Source organism: Lepidochelys olivacea, assembly GCF_965140295.1.
Source record: "Lepidochelys olivacea isolate rLepOli2 genome assembly, chromosome: 20".
NCBI classification, from domain to species: Eukaryota; Metazoa; Chordata; order Testudines; family Cheloniidae; genus Lepidochelys; species Lepidochelys olivacea.
The window spans coordinates 4,209,812-4,232,792 of NC_140430.1; the positions used below are offsets into that span (position 1 = coordinate 4,209,812).

The 22,981-nt window shown below is 57.0% G+C and overlaps 2 protein-coding genes across 6 annotated transcripts; one reads left to right on the forward strand and one right to left on the reverse strand.

The window, feature by feature from the left end:
* The first annotated feature begins 1,067 nt into the window (after nt 1-1,067).
* On the forward strand, nt 1,068-7,668 carry TSFM (Ts translation elongation factor, mitochondrial). Its single transcript, XM_084610055.1, has 6 exons — nt 1,068-1,205; nt 1,669-1,821; nt 4,452-4,580; nt 5,003-5,125; nt 5,982-6,066; nt 7,057-7,668. Exons 1-6 carry the CDS (start codon nt 1,143-1,145, stop codon nt 7,473-7,475), a joined length of 972 nt encoding a protein of 323 aa, XP_084466181.1. The 5' UTR covers nt 1,068-1,142; the 3' UTR covers nt 7,476-7,668.
* A 1,367-nt stretch (nt 7,669-9,035) lies between these two features.
* Nucleotides 9,036-22,421, reverse strand: AVIL (advillin). Of its 5 annotated transcripts, none has more exons than XM_084610018.1 (20): nt 22,246-22,421; nt 21,194-21,289; nt 20,224-20,298; nt 19,346-19,542; nt 18,806-18,914; nt 18,309-18,419; nt 17,660-17,865; nt 17,115-17,193; nt 16,455-16,553; nt 16,090-16,243; nt 15,707-15,807; nt 14,631-14,768; nt 14,362-14,520; nt 13,508-13,687; nt 13,241-13,386; nt 13,023-13,167; nt 12,202-12,390; nt 10,750-10,818; nt 9,832-9,960; nt 9,036-9,256 (listed from the first exon to the last, which is right to left on the reverse strand). In XM_084610018.1, exons 2-20 carry the CDS (start codon nt 21,257-21,259, stop codon nt 9,143-9,145), a joined length of 2,466 nt encoding a protein of 821 aa, XP_084466144.1. In that variant the 5' UTR covers nt 21,260-21,289; nt 22,246-22,421; the 3' UTR covers nt 9,036-9,142. The 5 variants fall into 5 exon arrangements, with proteins under 5 accessions (XP_084466144.1, XP_084466145.1, XP_084466146.1 ...); XM_084610019.1 differs by lacking the exon at nt 22,246-22,421 and adding an exon at nt 21,721-21,738; XM_084610020.1 differs by lacking the exon at nt 20,224-20,298.
* Nucleotides 22,422-22,981: the final 560 nt, after the last annotated feature.

The window sequence follows — 22,981 nt, forward strand, 5'->3', positions numbered from 1 at the left end:
GACTCCTGGGTTCTATGGCTGGCCTTCGGGGCAATCCTGGGAGGGGAGGCAGGACTCCTGGGTTCCATTCCTGGCTGGGGGAGGGGAGGCAGGACTCCTGGGTTCTATGGCTGGCCTTCGGGGCAATCCTGGGAGGAGAGGCAGGACTCCTGGGTTCCATTCCTGGCTGGGGGAGGGGAGGCCGGACTCCTGGGTTCTATGGCTGGCCTTCGGGGCAATCCTGGGAGGAGAGGCAGGACTCCTGGGTTCCATTCCTGGCTGGGGGAGGGGAGGCAGGACTCCTGGGTTCTATGGCTGGCCTTCGGGGCAATCCTGGGAGGGGAGGCAGGACTCCTGGGTTCCATTCCTGGCTGGGGGAGGGGAGGCAGGACTCCTGGGTTCTATGGCTGGCCTTCGGGGCAATCCTGGGAGGAGAGGCAGGACTCCTGGGTTCCATTCCTGGCTGGGGGAGGGGAGGCCGGACTCCTGGGTTCTATGGCTGGCCTTCGGGGCAATCCTGGGAGGGGAGGCCAATGAGGGAGGGTCTGGGAGGCAGGACTCCTGGGTTCCATTCCTGGCTGGGGGAGGGGAGGCCGGACTCCTGGGTTCTATGGCTGGCCTTCGGGGCAATCCTGGGAGGGGAGGCAGGACTCCTGGGTTCCATTCCTGGCTGGGGGAGGGGAGGCAGGACTCCTGGGTTCTATGGCTGGCCTTCGGGGCAATCCTGGGAGGGGAGGCCAATGAGGGAGGGTCTGGGAGGCAGGACTCCTGGGTTCCATTCCTGGCTTGGGGAGGGGAGGGGAAGCAGGACTCCTGGGTTCCCCAGGTGGGAGGGGCATGGGCTGGAGGTACAGGGAGGAGGGGGGCAGGGTAGCCTTTGGGGGTGGGAGATGTAAATGAACAGAAGGTCCGTTGTCCCGCCCTCCCTGCTCCAGCCGCCAATGAAACGGCTCGTTTCCTCCCCCGCCTCCCTGCCATTGGCTTCCGTCGTCACCCTCCGCGACGGCCAATCGGCTGCGCGAGGCTTCACGGCGCCGACGCGGTCGGTGGGGTGGCGGAGGCCCCTCTTGCGCACGCGCCCTTGGGCTGGCGGCTCGCGCCGGCGCCTATAGGCTGCGCGGCGTGTGACGTATAACGTGCGCGCCGTGGCGGCCGGCCCCAGGATGCAGCGGGCGGCGCTGACCGGAGTTTGCGGCCCCCTGCGCGGGGGGGCCCGACCGCGGCCGGTGAGGGGGGAGGGGTTGGGTCCTTGCCCCTCCCCCGCGAGCTGGTCCCAGCCCCTCGGCTCCCCTGTGCGCCCCTCCCCCTCTAGCCTATCCTGGCTCCTGGGGCGGGGCAGGACGCCTGGGTTCCCGACTCGGGGTAGGCCCCCCCCCCCCGCGAGTGGGAGGCGCCGGGCGACCCCTGGGATGAGGCGTCCCGGGGCTGTCACTGCAGCCACGTGCTGCCCCAGGCCGAGGGCCCCTCCTGAGCCTGTGCATCAACGAGCAGCAGGGTGGGAGGGAGGCAGTAAGGCGCATGGAGCCTTGGGGAGCAAATGAGAGGAAGGGGTTACAGGGTAGGGGGCTGACCTCCGTCAACGCTGAGGTAGACAGCAGGGCTGGGCTTTGAGCGCATGCGTGAGGCTGTTCCTTACCCCCTGGCTTGAGCATGCAGGTGACTTCAACTCTATCTCCTCCCTGCTGGCAGGTCGTTTCCCGGCGGCTGGTTTGTCTCTTTCACGCTGGTCTCCGTGCATTTGCAGCGGATAAGGAGCTGCTGGTGAAGCTCAGGAAGAAAACCGGTTATTCCTTCGTGAATTGTAAGACAGCCTTAGAGAAGTTCAGTGGCGACTCCAAACAGGTGAGAGCTGCTTGGACTTCACCCTGACGTTGCACTGAATGTCAGTGGGATTTGGGTACCTAACTCCCTTAGCTTCTTTCAAAATGTTAATCTGAATGAGATGAGACTGGAATCTCTACTTTGGAGAGGGAGGGCAACTCACTGCATGCAGGTGTATAAAAACAAAGGAAGGATATATTTAAAACTGAGTGGTTTCTCTTACTTACCTCAGTCCATAGTAAAGGAGATGGTGCATAGATACCAAGGTAATAGGTTTAATTGCGTTTCTGTTGTAATCATTATGTAGGACTCTCTCCGACGGAAATTGATCATCAAGGTCTTGATTTTTAGAAAGGTCTGGATAATGTTGTGATCTCTATAGCTGTACAAGCTGACACAGAAAGATGCATGGGGAATTTAGTTTCCTGCTCTCAAGGCATAAGTAGATCAGGGGCAGAAGGTCAGAAAGAAGACGTTGTGCATTATCTTGTATGTATTAGGGATGTTTGGAAATCCACTCAAAACATATTGCCAAACTCATCGATGTCATCCTCGCTCCCAAGAACATCACATTTAACAACACTGTCCAAACCAGGGGAACAGCAAGGGGTACTGGTGTGGCTTCCGACTTTACCATCCTCTTCATGGATCACCTCAAGGAGGAATTTCTGGAAAAGTGCACCACAAAACGAACAATATACCTGAGGTACTTGGATTATATTTTCATCCTCTGGGCAAAGATCTAAATTCCCTTAAATTTCCACCACAACTTCAGCACCCACCACTCATCCATCAAACTCTCTCTAGAGCACACCCACACCAACATCAGCTTCCTGGACACCACAGTCAGCTTCAACAGTGGGATCCTACTAACAATGCTATACAAGAAGCCACTGATCACCATGCAAAGCAACCACCCCAGACACACCAAAAAAATCTGTTATCTGCGGCCACTCAGTTACCACACAATTTGCTCCAAAGAGAAAGTCTGGGATACGCACCTAAACACACTTAAATTTACCTTCGCTAAACAAGAACACTTCATCAGCAAAGTAGATCATATCATGGAAAGGGCCACCCACATACCCTGGAAGAACCTGCATCAATACAAGAAAAAGAAACACACTGACTTCACCCCCCTAGTTACCTGCTATCCCACGCTGGAACTGCTACAGGTTATCATCAAACAAGTAGAACCCATACTTGATGGGGACCATGTCCTGAAAGAAATGTTTCCTGAACCCCCTCTTCTGGCCTTCAAACAACCCTCCAGCCTTGGCAAACTTTTAATTAGAAGCAAGCTCCCCACAGACCAGGACACACCAACTCAAAGCAGCACCAGACCCTGCGAGAACAACAGGTGCAAAATCTGCAGACACATCTCCACTGCTACAATGATCAACACTCCCCAACATACCTTTCAAGATTCATGGGTCCTACATATGCCTGTTGTAACATGTGCTGTACCCCATCCAGTGCATCAAATACCCCCCTAACAATTAGATGGGTGAAACCAATTACTCAGCTCTCGAATGAACTCGCCCCGAAAAATGGTATAAGACAAAAGCACCATATCACCTGTGGGTGAACACTTTTTACAAAGTATCAGGGGATAGCCGTGTTAATCTGCATCCACAAAAACAACAAGGAGTCTGGTGGCACCTTAAAGACTAACAGATTTATTTGGGCATAAGCTTTCGGGGGTAAAAAACCACTTCTTCAGATGCATCTGAAGAAGTGAAAAGAAAAGGAGTACTTGTGGGTAGCATCCGATGAAGTGAGCTGTAGCTCACGAAAGCTTATGCTCAAATAAATTGGTTAGTCTCTAAGGTGCCACAAGTACTCCTTTTCTTTTTGCAAATACAGACTAACACGGCTGTTACTCTGAAATCTGAAGAAGTGGTTTTTTACCCACGAAAACTTATGCCCAAATAAATCTGTTAGTCTTTAAGGTGCCACTGGACAACTTGTTACAAAGTGATTACTCCATATCTGATCTTTCGGTACTGTCCCCAAGGGAAACCTGCCCAACACCTTCAAAAGGCAAGCCTGGGAACTTAAATTCATAACTCTGCTAGCCACCAAAAGCCATGGACTTAACGGGGATGCTGGTATAATGGCTCATTGCAACAATTTGTAACACACCTCACTGCTGCGCCCCTTAATTGCCCACTTCAAACCCTTTATACATAAGAATCTAACCCCCAATTGCCCACTTCATTTCAAGAGACCACCTCCAACATGCGTTACTCCTCTTGCTTAACAATCTGTCCCAACTTGTATTTAGCTCAGGCGCTCTGCTTTCTTCCCCAGACCTGAAGAACTCTGTGTAGCGCAAAAGCTTGTACCTTCCATCAACAAAAGTTGGTCCAATAAAAGATATTACTTTGTCTCTCTCATATTCTGGGACCAAAATATCTATAATGGCACTGCAAATAATTATCCCAAATGTGACAGCACCACACAGCTGGTCAGTGTCATGTTGGCTTGGGTTTCTTGCGTTTTGTGGAACCATTAGGACGTGGTCTGACCATTACGGTCTCTCCTGTGAGGTGACTTTTCCACTTTCAGTATTACAAAGCTTAGGTCTAGGAGAGAGTTTAGTCTCTGAACTGACTTTTGTTGGGTTCATCTTGGTTTTGTCTTCAAAGGCTGAAGCCTGGCTGCATGAGCAGGCCCAAAAGGAGGGATGGAGCAAAGCTTCCAAACTACAGGGCAGGAAGACAAAAGAAGGCCTTATCGGGCTGCTGCGGGAGGGGAACGCGGCAGTTATGGTGGAGGTAAGCTCCTCCACTAGTGTGTGGGGGACCCTTTCCTTGGGCTCATGGGATAGAGTGAGTCGCTTCCCCTATCCCTTGAGCTGGCCTGTGTGCATAAGTTCAAATCTTGCAGCTGGGAGTTTAACTTGGTTAAAATATTAAATAGACAAATTTGTCTAGTCAAATCATGATTAATAGAGAATGTCTGGCATGAATGATACTAAAGGGATTCCTTTAAACTGCAGAAGCAGGAACAAACCCTCAGTCTGTCCTAAATAGAATAGTAATAGCCACAGGGAGTTCCTGTTCTGAAAAGCTGGAGGGCTTATTTCTGTCGCTGACTTCCCGGATAGCAGCTCTGACTGCTGTAACGGCCACCCCTTAAGTGGAATGGCAGCTGTCAGACAATGACTTCAGAATAATCAGCTTTGTTTCTCTACCAGGTGAATTGTGAGACAGACTTTGTGGCCAGAAATGCCAAATTTCAACAGTTAGTTCAACAAGCAGCAGCTGGGACAATGTTCCACCATCAAGGCGCTAAAGACCAGTTAACCACATATACCAAGGTGAGAGAGATCTATCGAAAGTACTTATATCCTCCCCCCGTTACCTGACCACCTCTCACTCTTTAATAATATATTTTCCTCCCAACACCTCCATGAGGTAGGGAAGTGCTATTGAGCCACAGAGATACGTTGGCCTTGTCTGCATGCCTTTGCCAATATAGCAATGCTGGGAGAGCCCCCTAGTGGAGACACACTGTAGGCCGCCTGAAGCACACTTCTAGCAGTGCAGTTGGGTCTACCTACACCTGAGACTTCGATGTTACAGTTATGTTGTCTCAGGGATGTAACTTTTTTTACACTCCTAACCAACATAGCTATATCAGCAAAACTTTGAGTGTAGGCTTAGAGTGAATCTACACGAGAAAATTAGATCGACCCAGCTACTTCGCTCAGGAGTGTAAAAAAAAAAAAAAAGAAGCCACTCCCCTGACCAACATCGTTAAGATGACCTAAGTTCCATGTAGCCAGCGCTAGGTTGATGGAATAGTTCTTCTGTTGACCTTGGGAAGGTGGATTTACTACGTTAAATGCATCTCACTGAAGTGGAATTCTCGCGGATGCTGGCCTGACTAAGACGTCCTTCCCAATCATGAGTATTCGGCCAAGCCACTTTGCTGGGATAAGCAGCTATCCTGTCTCAAAATCCTTGTTGGAATTAGGGGATGTGCTGAAGTGTTGGAGGAATTTGTTCTGAGTAATCTCCAATGTACAGAAGTCGATTGAGTTGGAGGTCGTCTGGCGGTGCTGTGTGAGGATATACCACATCAGGCGTCTGTTGGAGTAGCTAGGTGGGGGCTACTACTCTCCTAGAGTCAGGGGGCTTGCAGCGTAATGTGTTGTCTCTCGTCTCTTTCAGCATTTCATGAAGGCAGCTGAGCTTTCTCAACTGCGGACCGGGCCTGCTGGATGTTTGCTCAGTGACCAGCTGGCTCTCGCTATAGGTGAGCGCTCTAGTATAAGAGGCTGGTTAGAAGATAGAAATCAGGGAGGCGTTTGTTTGTGTGGCTTCCATCATCCTTGTGTGGGATTGACTGAGAAACCCTTTCCCCTGAGAGGATTCCACCTTTTATCCTGTGTTCAGAGGGGCTGGCTGGCATGAATCTTGTCCGTTTCCAGCCTCACGGAAACTGCTTGTGCCAGTGTTTCTGACAGCACTGAGGATGCAGTGAGGCCCAACTGGGGACCTTTAAATTCTGGGAACTGTCCTATAACCGCTCACAAGCTCTCAGAACTAGTACTGCTGCAAAGTAGTTCAGAGGGAGTTTTCTGAGGTGGGGCATCCCTTTAGACTTACAGTACATTGCAATAACGCAGCGGTTCCCAAACTTGCTCCGCCGTTTGCGCGGGGAAAGCCCCTGGCGGGCCGGGCCGGTTTTTTACCTGCTGCATCCGCACGTTCGGCCGATCGCGGCTCCCAGTGGCCTCGGTTTGCTGCTCCAGGCCAATGGGAGCCGCTGGAAGCGGTGCAGGCCAAAGGATGTACTGACCACCTCTTCCAGCCGCTCCCATGGGCCTGGAGCAGCGAACCGCGGCCACTGGGAGCCGCAATCGGCCGAACCTGCAGACACGGCAGGTAAACAAACCGGCCCGGCCCACCAGGGGCTTTCCCCGCACAAACGGCGGAACAAGTCTGGGAACCACTGCAATAGCCTAACATTTCCAATAAGCGGTAAGCTAACCAAGCTCCCTTTCTTACAGGAAGGGGTTTTCTGTTTGTAAATACACGGGAGGGGGACAGGCCTAGTACCTATATTGAGACAACTCTCCAGCCTTACGCTCCTTGAGCAGCAAAACTACCAAGGAAACTGACATCTTAAAGGAGTGGGGGAGAGGGCAGAAAGCTGCAGCAAATAGCCCTGTCCCAGAACCCTCAGCCTGATCTGTACCTTTAACTGTGAAATAAAACCTGTTCTCGTTTTGGGTTTTTAAAGGCAAACTAGGGGAGAACATGGCTGTCAAGAGGGCTGCGTGGGTGGCAGTACCAGAGACCTACTACATTGGCTCTTACGTCCACGGGGCACTGCCAGCGGCTAATCCCTCCCTCCCTAACATGGTGCTTGGGAAATACGGTGCCTTAGTGATCTGCCAAGCATCTGAGCAGAGCCAGAAGTCAAACCTTGCTGATCTAGGCCGGAGGCTGGGTCAGCATGTCGTGGGAATGGCCCCTCTGTCGGTGGGATCTCTGGAGGATGAACCTGGCGGAGACATGGAAACCAAAATGCTCGCCCAACCTTTCTTGCTGGACCCCAGCATTACCCTGGGCCAGTACGTGCAGCCCCAAGGCGTGTCTGTGCTGGACTTTGTGCGGTTTGAGTGTGGAGAGGACACAGAGATACCAGAAGCAGAGTAGACACAGCAACGTCTCACACAAGAAAACTCTTCGTAATCTCACCTCTGCGGCCTGGGGCCGGGCATTTACATATTGGATCAGTAAGGAAATAATTATGAGACGGGATCAATAATGAATTAATCTCATGTGCTGGACATTTAATACAGGTAACTTTTTTTGCAAAGCATTAAAGGACCTTGGTAACTGTCCTGTACTAAGCATCTGTGGGCATTTTATATAAAATGGGCTGGCCTGTTTGTTTCTAGGGAAGTCAGCAGGGAGCGTTGGATCTCGGCTGATGGTTCAGGCTAGATGTGCTGGAGTATATATTTAAATAATCTTAACCCTTTTGGGCCAGGATAGAGACCCTCTGAGGTTTAGCCATTTAGACCAATATCCATCTGCTGATCCCAGACTCTCCTACTCTTAAGCTATTCCCACAAAACCAGATTAGTCCCTTCACTCACATCCCCTCCCCTGGACAGTAACAGTAAAGGGCTGCAGCTTCTCTTTCCCCAAGGGCAGGCATGTTGCCTCATGTTGCTTAGACCCTCCCGAAGAACAGTTCCTTCCCCTGGGCCCACTGTCCCACCAGGAACTGAGTGATGTCTTAAGGGGCACAAGCTGTTTCTTCAGCAGGTGCAGTTGACCAGGGCCATGTACGCTGCTCACTAGGAACAAGGCCCCAGCGCTTGGCTAGCCACCTGGAGAAGCTTCCACCTCAAACAGCAGTGAGTATTTGGCCTGTATGCAGGACTGCCACCTTCCTCTGTGATAAAGGGGCCACAATCTTTGCATATAGGAAATTTTCAGCCTGTAATAGATCTCTGGCTAGGTGTGTCCAAGGGGGAGTCTGATCTGTTACCGGCTGCAGCTGTGACATGTCACAGCCTTGGGGAGCTTGTAACTTGGTTACAGTACACAGGTGACTCAGTTAAACGCCTGGCTGCTGAGGTCTAGCAGCAGGCTGGGAGTGGTGGGTCTTGATTCTGTTTGACTCAAGATGGGCAGAGGCAAAGCTGAAGAAATGGGGGTTAAAGAACTTCTTGGCAGGTCCTAGGAGAAATCCACCTGGGCACTAGGGAATGAAGTGCCAGCTGCAAGGCGGGTGGGCATGGCTCACCCACACACTTGTCCACCCAGCTTGCTTGGTAGTAAGCATCAAAGCACAACATCTAGTTCATATGATACATCTTTATTTTTTTTAAGAAGTCCCAGGTGGAGAAGGGGCTACAGGCAGAAGACTGGCTAGAACTGGACTTTCTGCTGGTTGCAAACTAGCATCGCCTGCAGGAAGCGTTCCTCAGGAGAGGAGACGCCGGCAGGTACAGTTGTCCTGCCAACAGCACTAAATGTTTGAGATCGTGGCTGAAGCTGGGAAGCTGTAGTAGCGAGTGATACGTAGTGTTTTGTTTTCCAGCTTCTGGCGCTTGGCCGGATGGGTGAAGCGGAAATGCAGTCCGCATGCCTGGCTGTGCAGCAGATCCCCAACAGCCACAAAGGCAATGACAATAAATGTGTATAGAAAGCTAAAATATCAGCTATTGAGTATGCTTGCAAGAGTAAAAACCACCCCCCCACCCCCCCTGGTCCCTTACTGCTTCGGTCCCAGGTGTGGTAGAGCCCACCCCCAGGACATGGGGCTCCGGCTGCTCTCCGCCTGTTGACTGGGTGCTCCGTTCTCTTCATTAGAAGAGCCCTTTTTCTTTCTTCAAGTTGATCTGCTTCCAGCTGGGAAGAGCAGCAAATTCCTCCCTCCTGATTCCAAACACTGCCACAAAGTCACTTTCGGAGAGGTAATTCTGGCAGAGAAAACGCCGGGCAGATTAGCGGGGGGGGCGGGACGGCAGTGTGTGCAGTGGCCTTGGGAAGGTCATTTTGGAACCTAAGGGGGCACAACTAGGTAGGAAGGGAGGCCAGGCTGCTTTTCGGTAGAGCCAAAGGGGTGCTGGGCTGGGACTCTGCCTCCAGCAGCGGAAAGCTGAGTGGCTCTGTGGAGAGGCCAGGGCTGCCCACAAAAGCTCCCCCTGGTTACAGTACGCAGGGAAGCCGGGGGTGCACACTAGACACTTACTAAGAGACAGAAATTCATTGACTCAATGGAAGCCCAACAACCTGTGGAACAGCCCAGGGCCGGGAGGTAGCAAGAGCCAGTGCAGGGGGTAGAACAGCAGAACTTCCCCCCAGGCCTCTCTAATAAACCCTCAGCTCCTCCTCCAGCGTGCTGTCGGAGGGAGGAAAGCTTTTCAAAAACCTTCCGCATTAGTGAGCCGGGGCCGGATTCCAAAGAGGTTTAGGTGCTTGTTGAAATCAGTGGGAGTTGGGGGGCTAAATCCCTGCAGGATCTGAGCCCAAGCACCTGGTCCCCAAAGCTCACCTCTTTCTTGGCAGGGTCTACATCTCCTGGCAGTTCCTCCTGGTTAGTTAGCACTTCTAGAGGGTAGAACTGAGCCACGCCACCACTGTGGGCCCCAGAGCTGGGGGAGAGAGCTGTCCCGTTCAGATCCTACGCAGTGCGGGTGGAAGGAGAAACACCCCAGAGCATGTCAAGTTGTTTTAGTGCAGGAGAGACATGCCCCTCTCTGCTGAGCCTTTGCTCCTAAGTCAGTTAGGGGGCTGCGGGAAGGAGCCCCGGCTACTGTTCGTAAAAGGTCCAGCTGTTATTGCTGGGATCCCTTGCATTGCATTCAGCCTCCCTGCAGGTTCCCTTACAGTTTCATGTAGCTACAAGATCCCACATCACCTGTGCCCAGAAATGGGCTAGTTTTGCTATGCACTGTTAAACAGCTGTTGTGTTCTACCCCAGGGGTGGCTCCATTTCTCTGGCAGGGAAAAGCATGCCTACATGTGCCCTTTGCAGTGTGCTTTGGGCTCTCTAGGTGGAAGGTGCTAGGTAAACTTAGTAGATTGTTGCTTCAACGCTCCATCTGAACACAGCAGTTTGTCTAGGCGCTTAAGTGGCTGATTTGTAGAAGCTGTGAGGAGATTAACGGGCTTGGCAGGTGCTCAGCGCTTAAGCCGGGCAGGTGGCCTAGCTAGAAGTTGTAAGTATGGGCCCAGTGGGGCAATGAGAGCCCAGATAGGGGAGTAGCAGCGTGCAGATTCTCAAGTGTTTGCCTCCCCCGAGGGCTAGACACCCCCTAACCTGGCAGGAGGTGACATGTCCCACCCCACGCTCTGCAGCAGGGGGAAACGGGTGGTCAGTTTGCTTTCTGGAAGTCATCCCTGTCTTTGGCCACCTGAGCTGAATCCCACCCAGTTCCGGCCACCTCCCTACACCACAAACACAACTCACAGCTGTGATCCTGACAATGGCACAAGCATCTCCCAGCTCCTCCTTCAGCTGCTCGTAAGTCTTCCCTTCCTGGAAGGACAAAGAAAGCTGAGAACCCCACAGCTCGCCCCTTAGCCACAGTTATAACAGGGTGGGTGGAGTCTTGCCCTGTTCACAGGGAGGTGCCCTAAGTGGGAGCTGGACTGCCCAGCTCTTACCATACCAGAGCCTGGAGCACCTGCAGTCAGCATGAGGATGCAACTAGAGGAGGAGAGAGGGGCTTGAGTGAATCCCTTGTCATCGAGACTCCAAAGCCAGAAGGGACCATTGTGATAGTCTAACCTGTGACAGGCCAGAAAACTGCCCCAAAATAATTCCTAGAGCTGATCATTCAAAAAAACGTCCAAGCTTGATTTAAAAACTGTCAGTGAAGGAGACTCCACCGTGACCCTGGGGAAATGGTTCCAGTGGTTAATAATTCTCAGCATTAAAAGCTTACGCCTTATTTCCTGTCTGAACATGTCTAGCTTCAGCTTCCAGCCAGGGGATCAAGTTCTGCCTTTCTCTGCTGGAGGGAAGAGCCTATTGTTAAATATTCGTTCCCCATGTCGGTACTTACAGATGGTGCTAAATAGATTGAGTTCTTTGAGTCTATCACTATAAGGCAGGTTTCTAATCCTTTAGTCGTTCGCGTGGCTCTTCTCTGCCCCATCTCCAATTTATCAACATCCTTCTTGAATTGTGGGCACCAGAACAGGACACGGGATTCCAGCTGTTGGTTGCACCAGTGCCCAATATGGAGGCAAAATAATCTCTCTCCTCCAACTCAAGATTCACCTGGTTATACAACCCAGGATCACTTTAGATCTTTTGGCCACAGCAACACACTGGGAGCTTGTGTTCAGCTGATTGTCCATCATGCTCCCCAGGAGAGAGCCCCCCATGCCATAGGGATGGCCTACTTTCTTTGTTCCTAGATATTTACATTTATCTGTATTAAAACACTTGATGTTTGCTCGCACTCAGTTGACCAAGCGCTCTCGGCCCAGCCTTACTCCTTGGGCTGCCTCAACTTTCTCCTCCCGTCTTTACATTTTCCATTGGTCCCATGCAAGTGAGAGGAGAGATGAAACTGAGGACTTGAGGGTGGCAATCAGCCCGAAGGCAGCTGGGCCCCCAGCCTCCTGGGAAAGGCAGTGGATACTGGGCAACTGACTCCCGTGTGTGCCTTCAGCAATCTCCCCCATTCGCTCCTTATCTGCAATCAAGATTTACCAGAAAAGCCCTCACTGGTTCCTGCTAGTCTAAGGATCAGTTGCATTTCCCCATCTGCTCGAGGCCAGGCCCTGAGAGGCAGATGCCTCTGGACTGTGTGCTCTAATCCAGAGCGGCAGATGAGCATGATAAACCCTGCCCCGGCTGGATTCTCCCACCCACCTGCTGTGGCCAGGCTTCCACCTTGTTTATACTCACGCTCCATTTGTGTGGGTCCCAGGCTACAAACCACCCAGTGAAGTTGGGTGGCTCAAAGCCCTGCTTGACCACCAAGATGGGCGTGTCAATGTCCCTCCCGCTGGGGTGGGTGCAGAGATATTCCTGAGCAGTGGCCAGCGCTGCTTCTTTCTCCATCGTGTTGGCATCCTTCCCAAGCCACAAGAAGACCTGCAAGAGGAAATGCAAATTGGCCAGGCACGGGAATGGGACTGGAGCTTAAGGCCAGAAGGGATGGTTGTAATAACCTGGTCGACCTGCATAACAGAGGCCAAAGAACCTCAGCTGGGATTTGTGCATCAAGCCCAGAGCCTGGGATTGAGTTAGAGCTCATGGATTTCCTAGATCCAGGCCAGCAGAGGGACAGAAAGCACTCACCCCAACACTCAAGAATGGGTGAATTGGGTGCTCATGAAACTGATAAGCCGGGGTAGCACAAACAGATGCTGTGTGTGCAGCCCCTTGATCCTGACCCACATCCCCTCGAGCCTGACCCATGGCCCCCTGCTCGTCCAGTCCTGGGTCGTTTCCCCCCCCCATATGCCCCTCAATCCTGACCCACAGCCCCTCTGCTAGTCCAGCTCCAAGTTCCCCAGACAGCCAGTTCTACCAGGACCCCCTGACCTGTAGCCACCCCTCCGCTATCCTCCTTCTGGGCAACTCTCACACTGGGACCGCTGGTGTGTCTTAAATTAAGAAGGCCCCTGGAATACCCAAGTCCCAGGGATTTTGCTGGCTGATGGCAGATCCTGTTTGGGGCTGGGCAAGTGGGGAATCCGGTGGCTTTTGCTCTCCCAGCGCACCTGGTCCCATGTGTCGAGCAGCATCACGTCGCTTTCGCTCAGGTCATCCTGGCCGAAGTCGGTCACTTCCGTCACCACGAAGCGTCCGGTCTTGTTGGAGCATTCGAAGAGCCGGGGCGGGTGATCTGGGACTTCCTGCTGGAGCCTGCAACACACAGCTCCTTCAGCAACCCTCCCTGGCTGAGACTGTCAGTGCAACCCGCTCTGTACCCTGGTACCTTTTGTCGCTGGCATAAGGGGCTTTGCCTCCCAGCACTTCCCAGAACGCTGCTGGCTCCTGCCCTTCGGCCACAGTTTCCTGTGTGCCCTCACAGATGGTTGCAGCCAGCTGCTTCGCCATTTCCCGCTCGTCCCCGCTGGAGCCCTGGCGGGCAAGGAGACAAGCTGGCATTCGCTGTCCGTGGCGCACAGCGATGGGGGAGGAACGCTTGCGGGGGGGGTTCACTTCCCGCTGGCTGCCCAGCCGGTGCCAGGCCGCCCCTTACCTTGCCGTACCACAGGTAGTGCTCGGCCTGGGTCTGGAGCAGGAAGACGTCGTTGGAGTTGAGTGACGAGGCAAACGCCGGGACTTCCACGGCTTTGGTGTTGGACTGGGCGGTTCCGTGGATCTGGAAGAGCCTTACGGGCGGTTCCGGTTCTTTGTTGCTTTTCCTGGATGTCCCACCCTGAGGGGGGGAGGGGGAACTGAGCCCTGGTGCCTGAGAAGGAGCCCCAGTGGGGCCCCAGGAGAGAGAGCGGGGCCTAGGGGTTCCAGCTGGGTTAGGACCAGCACGGGTAGGGTCTGTGCTAGGGAAGAAGAGAGCTAATGGGGGAAACCTCATGCTGCAGAAGGTGGAGGGAGGACACAACAGCTGGGAATGGTGCTGGCTGAACCGGTGGCAGGAAGGAGGGATGGGAAACTCATCAGTGAAACGATCCAGCCCCAGCTCCTGCACAGGAGAGTTATTGCTCCGGGGCCACTCTGCGTCTACCTCACTCCAGCAACAAGGGGGGGGAGGAGAGAGTCTATGCCCTGTAATTGAGACAGTGTGGAACAGACACCTGGGTCCCGTTCCCAGTTCTGCCACTGATCTACTGCATGACCTTGGGCAAGTCCCTTTCCCCCGGGCCGTGCCTCCGTTTCCCCTCCCGCCCCTTGTCCGTTTTAGATAGTGCTTTTCAGGGTGAGGGCTGCCTCCAGCTCTGTGTTCATGCAGCCCCTGGCGCAAAGGGGCCCTGATCGTGGCCGTGGCCCTGGCCACGAATTGAAACCGCAACTGCCCTGGTGACTGGAAAATCCAGCCCAGCGTCTCCTGCCCCCGGCCTCCACTTCCCCCTGCTCCGGCTGGCAACGCCGTACCTCAAAGATGACCAGCTTCCCTTTGAAGATGGCCAGGAAGTGGCGCGGCTCCTTGCCCATGCTCACGCGCACCTGCACCGGCTCCCCCTTGAACTGCCGGTCCACTTCCACCGCCTGGTATGCGGAGGCAGCCAGCTCGTCCTGCGTGGCGTGGCGACCCTGGGCACGCACAGAGGGACCGGCTCGGAACGGCAGCCCGGAGGAGTCTCCGCGCCTGCGGCCGAGGCAATGCCCCGTGAAGCGGAGACGGGGTGCAGGGTTCTGCCTACCTGCCAGAGGTACAGGATGTAGCGGGGCCGGTGGTTCACACCGTAGGTATAAAGCACCAGGTAGCAGTCTCCGCCGAAGAAGAAGCCATGCCACTGGTATTCCACCGGCTCCAGCTCCAGATTCTCGATCCTCCAGACCTAGAATGAGCGCAACCGTGCCGGGAGTGATATTAGCGCGAGTCATAGCACTGGGCCGTTCAGGCAGCTGATCGGTCCATGCTGACCCCGTGACGAGGGCAGTCTTTGTAACAGGGCCGTTAAGAGCCGGTTTCCCCCCCCCCAGACTCAAACTGTTGCCCCATAGCATCGGGAGCTTTGTCAGGGAGCATCAGTCCAGTGGGAGGCCACCCCACACCCCCATTCCCTGCAGAAAACTTGGAAAGGGAAGGGGGCCGTGGGAAATCGGCCAGATGCAGGACCCCCTTTGGCACAGGAGCATGTACAAGGGGGGAGCAAGCAGGGGCATTGCCCCCCCCCCCATCAGTGGGGGTACAGAACTCCTCCAGGGTCAGGGCATGGAAAGCAAGCTCCTCCAGCCCAGCCAGGGCGGGACGTGACAGCTCCTGGGGCTGCAGCAGGGAGAACCAGCTCCTCCGGCCGCAGGGGAGAGCTAGGTCCACCAGCCCCAGGGCCGCGGTGGGGAGAGCCAGCTCCTCCGGCCGCAGGGGGGCACACACAGCGCCCCTCCAGAAGTGGCCAAATTTTTATTCCTGTGCACGCCCCTGCATTGGGGTCATTCAGAGGGTCTTTGATCAGCACCAGGGGCCCGAACAGGGCTGGACAGCTCAGCCCAGAGATGCCGCGAGCCACTCAGGTGTCTTCCGTGTGCAGCCGGTCCCGACGACTAAGGATTCCCAAGCTGCTCGCGGGTGCTGAACTCGCCTGCAGCTTGGGCATTGCAGCAGCCGTGAGGGCACCAGGCTGCCCCCCAGCGAGCGGAGGGGCCTGGATCCCCCTGTCCCAGCAGGGCAGGGGGGTGTTCCGCCAGAGACACCTGCACTGCCAGGGAAAGGGCAGAGGGGTCACCCAACAGAGCATTCGGCTTTAGTGCCCCGAGGCCGACTCACGGCTCCTACCTCCACCTTCCCTTCCCCATTATCCACCATCCGCTCCTGGGCGGCCAGCTCGGGCCGGGTGTGCAGCAGCATGGCATCAAACTTCTCCTGGCTGACTCTGGCTGCCAAAAAAAAAAAAAAAGCATCGGGGTTTGGTCAACAGCCTAGGTGGAGAGAGGGGGGCAGCAGATGCGGGCAGCAGGGCTGCAGCGGTCAATGTGTATCCCATACCCTACAGCATCTACCCCCATACGCTGTGTCCCTGCACCCTGGGGAAGGCCTTGGCATGGGGGGTAGGGGGCTAGCTTAGGAAACAAGCAGACCAGCTGTGTGCCCCACGTCTCCCTGCAGACAGATCGGCAGCCGCACCCTGCAAGCTCCAGGAGAGAGGAGGCTCTTCTTACCCGTTTTGCCAGCGCTGTAGGCTTTGCCCAGCCCCACCGTCTGGTCCCGGACGGTCCATGTCTGGAACAGCTGCTTGAACATGGCGGATTCGGCACCATCGTTCACCGTCTCCACGTTGGTGCCGCAGGGGTAGCCCTTCATGTTGATGAACTCCTGCCAGGCCAGGGGCGGAAACGGCAAGGAGCCCGGTCAGTGGTGCGACCCGGATGCCCCGCAAGAGGCCCCCACCCTCTGGCAGCATGGAGTCAGGAATCCAGCTTTCACTCCAGGCCCCCAACTTGGCCCTGGTCCAGATCGGCTCCTCCCCATCCCTGCACGTGCATCACTGTTAGTGAGACTCCCTCGCCCCCCACCTCCGTCCTACCAGAGCTTTGTCCATGGCCGTTCGCCTCTCTGCCTTGGAAGCCCCCTTCCCCTTCCAGACATAGATCTTGGTCCCGGCATGATCCAGGATGTAGCAGTCCTGGGGAGGAAAAGGTCAAACCACTTCCTGGGGCTGCTGATTGGCCCCATGCCATGCTCCTCTGCCTTGCCCTGTAAGGCGCGAATGGGGGAGTTGGGGCTTAAAATGGGGCAAAAGGGATCCAAACAGGGTGCCGTAGAAAGGGGGGGGATTTTGCAATGCACCACTTGCCGGTTCGGGAACTTCCCGGACCACCCCCCAGTGCTCAGTCCTGCCCCGGATTGAAGGAGTCGTGGGAGTTGCCAGACTGGATCAGCCTCGACGTCCGGCCAGCCCCGTCTCCTGTCCCTGACGGCGGCCAGCGCCAGAGGAAGGCGCAAGGAGCCAGCAGCTGCGGGATAATCCGTCCCCTCCGGTCTCAGAGTTAGAGCCATCCTGCAAAGAGGGCTCTAGATGGCTGGCTCTGGCGCCCTGGGGGAGCCAGGCGGAGCCGGGCCGGCAGAGGTGGAGCTCTGGGTGAAGTGCAGCGGCGGGAGCAAAGCCCCAGGGCACAGAGGTGGATTTTAAATGGCACCTGGTGAAAGTCCTGATGATGCACAGCGGCCCCCGTCTTTCACTCACGTCATGGCTCAACAGCTCCTGCACCAGCGGCCTCGCGGCCTCTTCCAGCACCTGCATTTTCCCTCCGGAGTCTGAGACGCTAGAGAAAGGAGAGGGGTGGATTTATTCCCAGGGGCGCTGGGGATGTGGGGGGGTTCAGGGCCCAGGAGGGGAGCAGACACCAGGGCAAGCCGATGGGAATGTTCCCTGGTCTCTGGGACAGTGTCCACCTGCTCCCCTTTCTACAGGTCTCTCAGGCACAGGGCCGTCAGGGCCCATCCCAGCGATGCTGCAGCAAATCTAGGAGCCACCAGGCACAAGGAGACCGGCTTGGTTTGGGAATTGGCCAGCCGTGCTGGGAGCAGGGGTGCCGTCCCTGGAGGAAGATCCCCGAGGAACAAAACCCAGCCGGCTCCGTTGCACTTGGATCAGTCTAAGCCTGCATGGGAGATGCGGATTAGCGAGGGATGGGGAGTGAGGCCCGGCAAATGCCAGTGAGATGCGGAAGCCTCTGTGTGATGTGCCGCCCCTCCCCCACTCGCTGCTTTGCACTGCACCCCGCTTACCGATAGAGCAGGACAGTGGTCTTCTGCTGCTGGTCCACCACCTCGTCCGGGGTGCTGGGTTTGATCTTCCGTGGCCTGTCTCCAAGCACGCTCTGCAGCACCGTTGTCAGCTCCAGGCTGGCTCCCTCCTGGTCGCCGTCCACCACCCCGATCTCCGCCCGCCCCCCACGCTCCCGGTCGCGGATGTCTTTGGCCAGGAGCATGGCCTGGACGAGACCCCCCAAGAAAACGATTATCGGCTCCCTGCAGGGTGCTGGGCAAAGGCACCAGGCACCCTCTCACCCCACCCGAGAGCCTGTGCTGTCTGAAAAGGCGGGACGGACCGATACGGAGGGGACAGGTGAAGGGCTTATCACAGGCTGATGACAAACACAGCCCGGCACCCCGCACGCTCACCTGGTCTGGAGAGAGGAACCAGCGCTCGCCAAATGCCCTTCCTGGGTATCGGACAGAGCATGCCCACCTCTAGCGCGCTGGTTCCAAGCCAGCCCAGTAGGGCCAGGGAGTGGGGTCCAGGGCCTTTCCCTTCCAGGGCGCTGGTTCTGGTCCAGATCCAGGGGGAGGGGAATGCTCCAAACTTCTCTCCCCTACAGCGGCGGGAGTAATGGGAATGGCAGGCGGGGCGGGGCAGGTCCGGCAGGGTTCCTACCTTCAGCCGCTCCCTGGTGTTGCTCTCGGGGCCGTTCCACTGAATCATGACCTTCCCCAGGTCCAGCAGGAACACGTCCCCCAGGTTAAAACTGTCCCAGCTCATCTCCACCTGCGCCCGGGGGCGGGGGAACGGAGAAGAGGCCGTGAGGGGGCTGGCACAGGGGTGGGGGCAGGAAGCCATGCTGGTGCCAGGGGAAGCGGGAGGACCGAGCAGCAGTGGCCGTGGTGGAAGTAGAGTGGGAAGGGCAGCCACAGGCAGGGGGGCAGCCGCCATGCGGGGAGAATCGGGAGGACGGAGGCAGGGACCGCGCCAGCAGCAGGGTGGGAAGGCAGCTGGCCCACCGGGGGCATGGGGCGGGCAGAGCGTTGGCTGTGCCAGGAAGGCAGTGGCTACGCTGGCCCCAGGGAACCGGGCTGGGGGCGCAGGGAGGCTGCCTTGCCGTAGGGCAGGCGGGGGCCCAGGCCAGGGGCGGGAGTGCCCGGGCCCAGGCTCACCTCGGTGGCCGCGACGTTCCGTCTCCCCTTGACGTGCAGCAGGCGTCGGACGTTGTAGACGTTGGTCTCCACGTGCGTCATCCCCGAGGCCGCCCCGCCCTTCTTGTAGCTGGGGGAGAGGGGTGGGGGAAGGGTGAGCGCCCAGAGCAGGGAAGGGGAGACACGCACGGGGGCCGCCAGGACCCTCCTCACCCTGGCAAACACGGCCCCGTCACCCCCCAGCCCCAGAAGGTGCTGTGGGCACAGCTCCTTGCAACGCTTGCAGGCTGACGTCCCCCCCGGGGGGCTGGGGATAGCCTGTAGGCCACACGCCCCGGATGTCCCCCCCGGGGGGCTGGGGATAGCCTGTAGGCCACACGCCCCGGATGTCCCCCCCGGGGGGCTGGGGATAGCCTGTAGGCCACACGCCCTGGATGTGCCCGCGTGGGGGCTGGCTGGGGTGGGCAGCCGGAGCCCCATGGAGGGACAGGATCTCACTCCAAGCAGGAGGGTTGGTGGGTCAGGCCCACCGGGACCAGGGCCCCTCAGCCTCCTACTCACATGATGCCCTGCTTGAAGTAGCCTTTGAAGAGGTCCGACTCGTGGCACTGCACCTCCCGGTGCTGCACGGGGCCCCCACCCAGGTAGTCGTCCAGCTGGGTGGTGTAGATGGCAGCGCAGCCCTGCTTGTCCCATGAGGAGCCCTTCCCGACCCAGCAATGGATGTTGTGGGCCAGGACGCTGCCCGAGCGCCGGGTCTGCAGCAGGGACAGACCTCGAGGAGTGACCCAGCCTCTGCCCCGCTGATCCCGCATCGGGACTGCCGGGGGCTAGGTGCTCCCGGATCCCAGCTGGCAAATGCCGCCCCCCCTCCACTGCATGGAGGAGGGAGGGAATTTCTTCCTGACACCCTGCCCCTCTACAACTGGGGATCAGTTTGGCAGTGCCTGCCCGGAAGCCGAAACAGAGAAGCCCTCCTTGCTGTATCCTCACTCATGCCGCTAATCTTAACTGGAACGATTGCCTCCAAATCATGTGGCAGGGAGTCCCACAGGCTAACAGGACATCGTGCAGAGCATTTTCTTTTGTCAGGCTTAAACCCACTGCTGTTGCTTTTGCCTTTCATCAGTGCTATCTCCCCCCCCCTCCTTCTCTACTGCTCTTCCAAGACAGACGGGGGGGCGGAGGGAGGAAATGGAAGAGATCAGCTTTGCAAAGCAGCCTCCCCGAGCTGCTTGTCTGTCCCACACCCGCCGGGAGTAAAGCAAAGCAAGGGGCCCTGGGGTGAGTACCGGATGCTTCACTCCCAGCACCACGCGTCACCCTTTGGAGCCAATTCTATCACCAGCACCTGCAGCGAGTCCCAGCAGGTCGGTGGCTTGGGGGGTTAATGAGCCTGCCCCACCAGCAGGGTTTGCTGCAGCCCTGGGGGCACTCACCGAGAGGAGGACGTAGCAGTCGCCCTCATAGAAACTGCCATGGGATTTCGGAGGCACCTGCACAAGGTCCATTTTCTGGGGGGAGGCAGAAGTGCATTGAGACCAGCGCAGCCTCCCCCTTGTCCTGGCATCAGCCATGGGGCACACAACAGTCATCCCCCCGCAGAGCGTCCCTCACCTCCCCCCCACCCCCGGAGCAGCTCAGCCAAAATGGTGCATTGGGTGTGTTCTGGCCCAAGGGGAAAAGCACCGCGCCCAGCCAAACTCTCCCCAGCGGGCCGGCCAGAGCCGAGGTCCCCCAGACAGGGCAGGGCTGGCAAAAGGAAGAACCAGGAGGGAGGGAGCCAGCTGGGCCTTTGGGGATCTGGACAGAAGCCTAGGGAGTCGGGGGTGAGCTTTGGCCTGCTGATCAGCAACCATGCAGCCACCTCTGGGGGGTGGAATGACAGCTGGTTATGGAAGTCCTGCACATCCGCCGCTGGAATGCAGCCACCTCTGGGGAGGGGCGACAACTATTTATAGGGGTAGCCCATCTACGCCACTGGATTCAGCCATCTCTGTGGTGGGAGAGTGGCAGCTGTTTATGGAAGTACTGCACATCCACCGCTGGACTGTATCCTCCCCTGGGGAGGGGCGTGGCAGCTGTTTAGCTGCAGCTCACTTCATCGGATGCATCACGAAAGCTGATGCACAAATAAATTGGTTAGTCTCTACGGTGCCGCCAGTCCTCCTTTTCTTTTAGCATAAAGAGCTAGAGTTGGAATTAGGCCAGGGCACCACACCCCAGCCTCCATGAAAGGGCCGTGGGAAAAGACGAGTGGCCCACTGGAAGTACTCGCCAGCCAACTGCCCATATCCCTTCTGCACCCTGGAGGTCTCCCAGCCAAGTCCTAGTTACCAGGCCAGACACTGCTTAGCTTGCAAGCTCCAAGGGGATCCCAGCCCAAGGCGGGAGACGCGCCCCACTTACCTCAACCCTCCAGATGAGGAGGCCGGGCATGTTGTTAACCGCCTTGAAAGCACTGCTCAGAGCCATCGCGCCCCGCGCCGGGGACTCACCGGGGAGCTGCCAGGCAAGAGGAGACAGTCAGCCCAGAGGAGCAGCCCACCCCCGACACTCCTGCCTGAGAACAGCCGCACACGTCCCAGCTGAGGTGTAAAAAGCTTCTGCAAAAGCTTTGCCCAGAAGCTGCATGCTTTGGGAGGGGAGGGAATTAAAGGGGTGAAGCGAGGGGATGTGGGGTAGGGGATCCCCCAAATCGCACGAGATGGAACCCAAGCAGCTCAGCAGGGGGCACTCTCTGGATGAGACACCCACCCCCTGGCCCCTCGCCCCCACGCACACACCCAGGGCCAGGAGAGGTGGAAGTTCGTCGTGGGTGGCACGTGCAGGGTGAATCAGCAGCCAATGCCCAGGGAGAAGCTCCCCGCCCCGCCCCCACATGTCTCACAGCACTGGGGATCTGCCCCGCCCCGCCCCACATCTCAGGGGCTCACCCCTGCAGGTGTCCCGCCCCCCCCTCCAGCCAGTGATGCTAAAGGCTGGTGCCTGGGATTTGGGGCTTTCCCTTGGAGCCACAGCTCACCAGCTCCTCAGGATAATTCCCCCGAGTCACGCCAGCCAGGGTTTGGGAAGACTCCATGGCCCCTCCCCGAGTCACGCCAGCCAGGGTTTGGGAAGACTCCATGGCCCCTTTAAGGAGGAATTCTCCTTCCCAGGCCTGGCCTGCCCCTCACAGCAGATGGAAGCTGTTAGGGCATGTGGGCCCCACCCAGCTGGTTCTTGTGCCACCCCGAACGGAGTCAGGCCAACCTGCGCATTCACACTGCACAGCAGCCCGGTCCCCCGCTCCCTGCACCAGCCGGGATGGCACCCAGCAGAGAGCAGGGTTTTCTAAGCTCTGGATCCATTCTCCATGCCCTAGATCCTGGGGCAACCCCATTGCCCTGGCTGGGCTGGGCGCCTCTGGCTTCACCGCCGCAGCCAGGGCTCAGACCCAAGGGCACCCTGCGGATACTTACGAACACCGCAGGAATCTCTCCTGCCCACTGGGTGCTCCCTGCCTGCCCGGCCTGGGGTGGGTCCAGCTACTCAGCACGCTGGCCTGGGCACAGCTGGGGTGCGGACCCTGCTCTAGCCACGCTGCCCGTTGCACTGCAGAGAGGGACACGCCCTGACTGCAGGCTCTGGAGGAGAATGGGTTAGAGGGGCCGGGCTCACGGCAGCCCAAACCGTAACCGCTCCCCCCCGTCTCCCCCAGTTTTCAGTCATTGAAGCCAGATGGCGTAACCTGACCCAGGGAGCCGGCCCAGCCACAGCCCTAGGAAAGAGTCGGCTGGGTGAGACACCATCAGCTGGGTTCGATTAGCCAGGAATGTGCTGGTTTTGGGCCCGGCTGCGTTTGCAGACGCCGTTCACACTGGTTTGTTCCTCTCCGTTCACACGGGCACGGCCAGCCCTTTCCTACCATTGCACTTAGCCGCAGGGCAGGTGTCTGCTCATGCCGAGCCCCTCAGGGGGAAACACCAGGGCCAGACTTCCCCTCCCTATGTGGCACCGACTAACCCAGTACTGAGAAACCTGACATGGCATTCCCCAATCCAATGAATCTTGGTTGGCATCAGTTCCTCCTGCCTGAGGAGCAAGTGATGGACGCTCTCGGTTCCTGCCTCAGCTGGGATCTCTTCCCACCACCCCATTTAGATCTACCTTGATTCACTCATTTTCACTCCTCTTTCCCTCCCCGAGTTGCCACCG

Bases quoted from the DNA above. Each gene is read 5' to 3' on its own strand.
- TSFM (XM_084610055.1), top strand. From the start codon at position 1,143: ATGCAGCGGGCGGCGCTGACCGGAGTTTGCGGCCCCCTGCGCGGGGGG. The intron at 4,581-5,002 runs GTAAGCTCCTCC...TTTCTCTACCAG, and splicing joins ACGCGGCAGTTATGGTGGAG to GTGAATTGTGAGACAGACTT. The intron at 6,067-7,056 runs GTGAGCGCTCTA...GGGTTTTTAAAG, and splicing joins CCAGCTGGCTCTCGCTATAG to GCAAACTAGGGGAGAACATG.
- AVIL (XM_084610018.1), bottom strand. From the start codon at position 21,259: ATGGCTCTGAGCAGTGCTTTCAAGGCGGTTAACAACATGCCCGGCCTC. The intron at 18,915-19,345 runs GTGAGTAGGAGG...CCTCTCCCCCAG, and splicing joins TACTTCAAGCAGGGCATCAT to CTACAAGAAGGGCGGGGCGG. The intron at 15,808-16,089 runs GTAAGAAGAGCC...TTTTTTTGGCAG, and splicing joins CTACAGCGCTGGCAAAACGG to CCAGAGTCAGCCAGGAGAAG.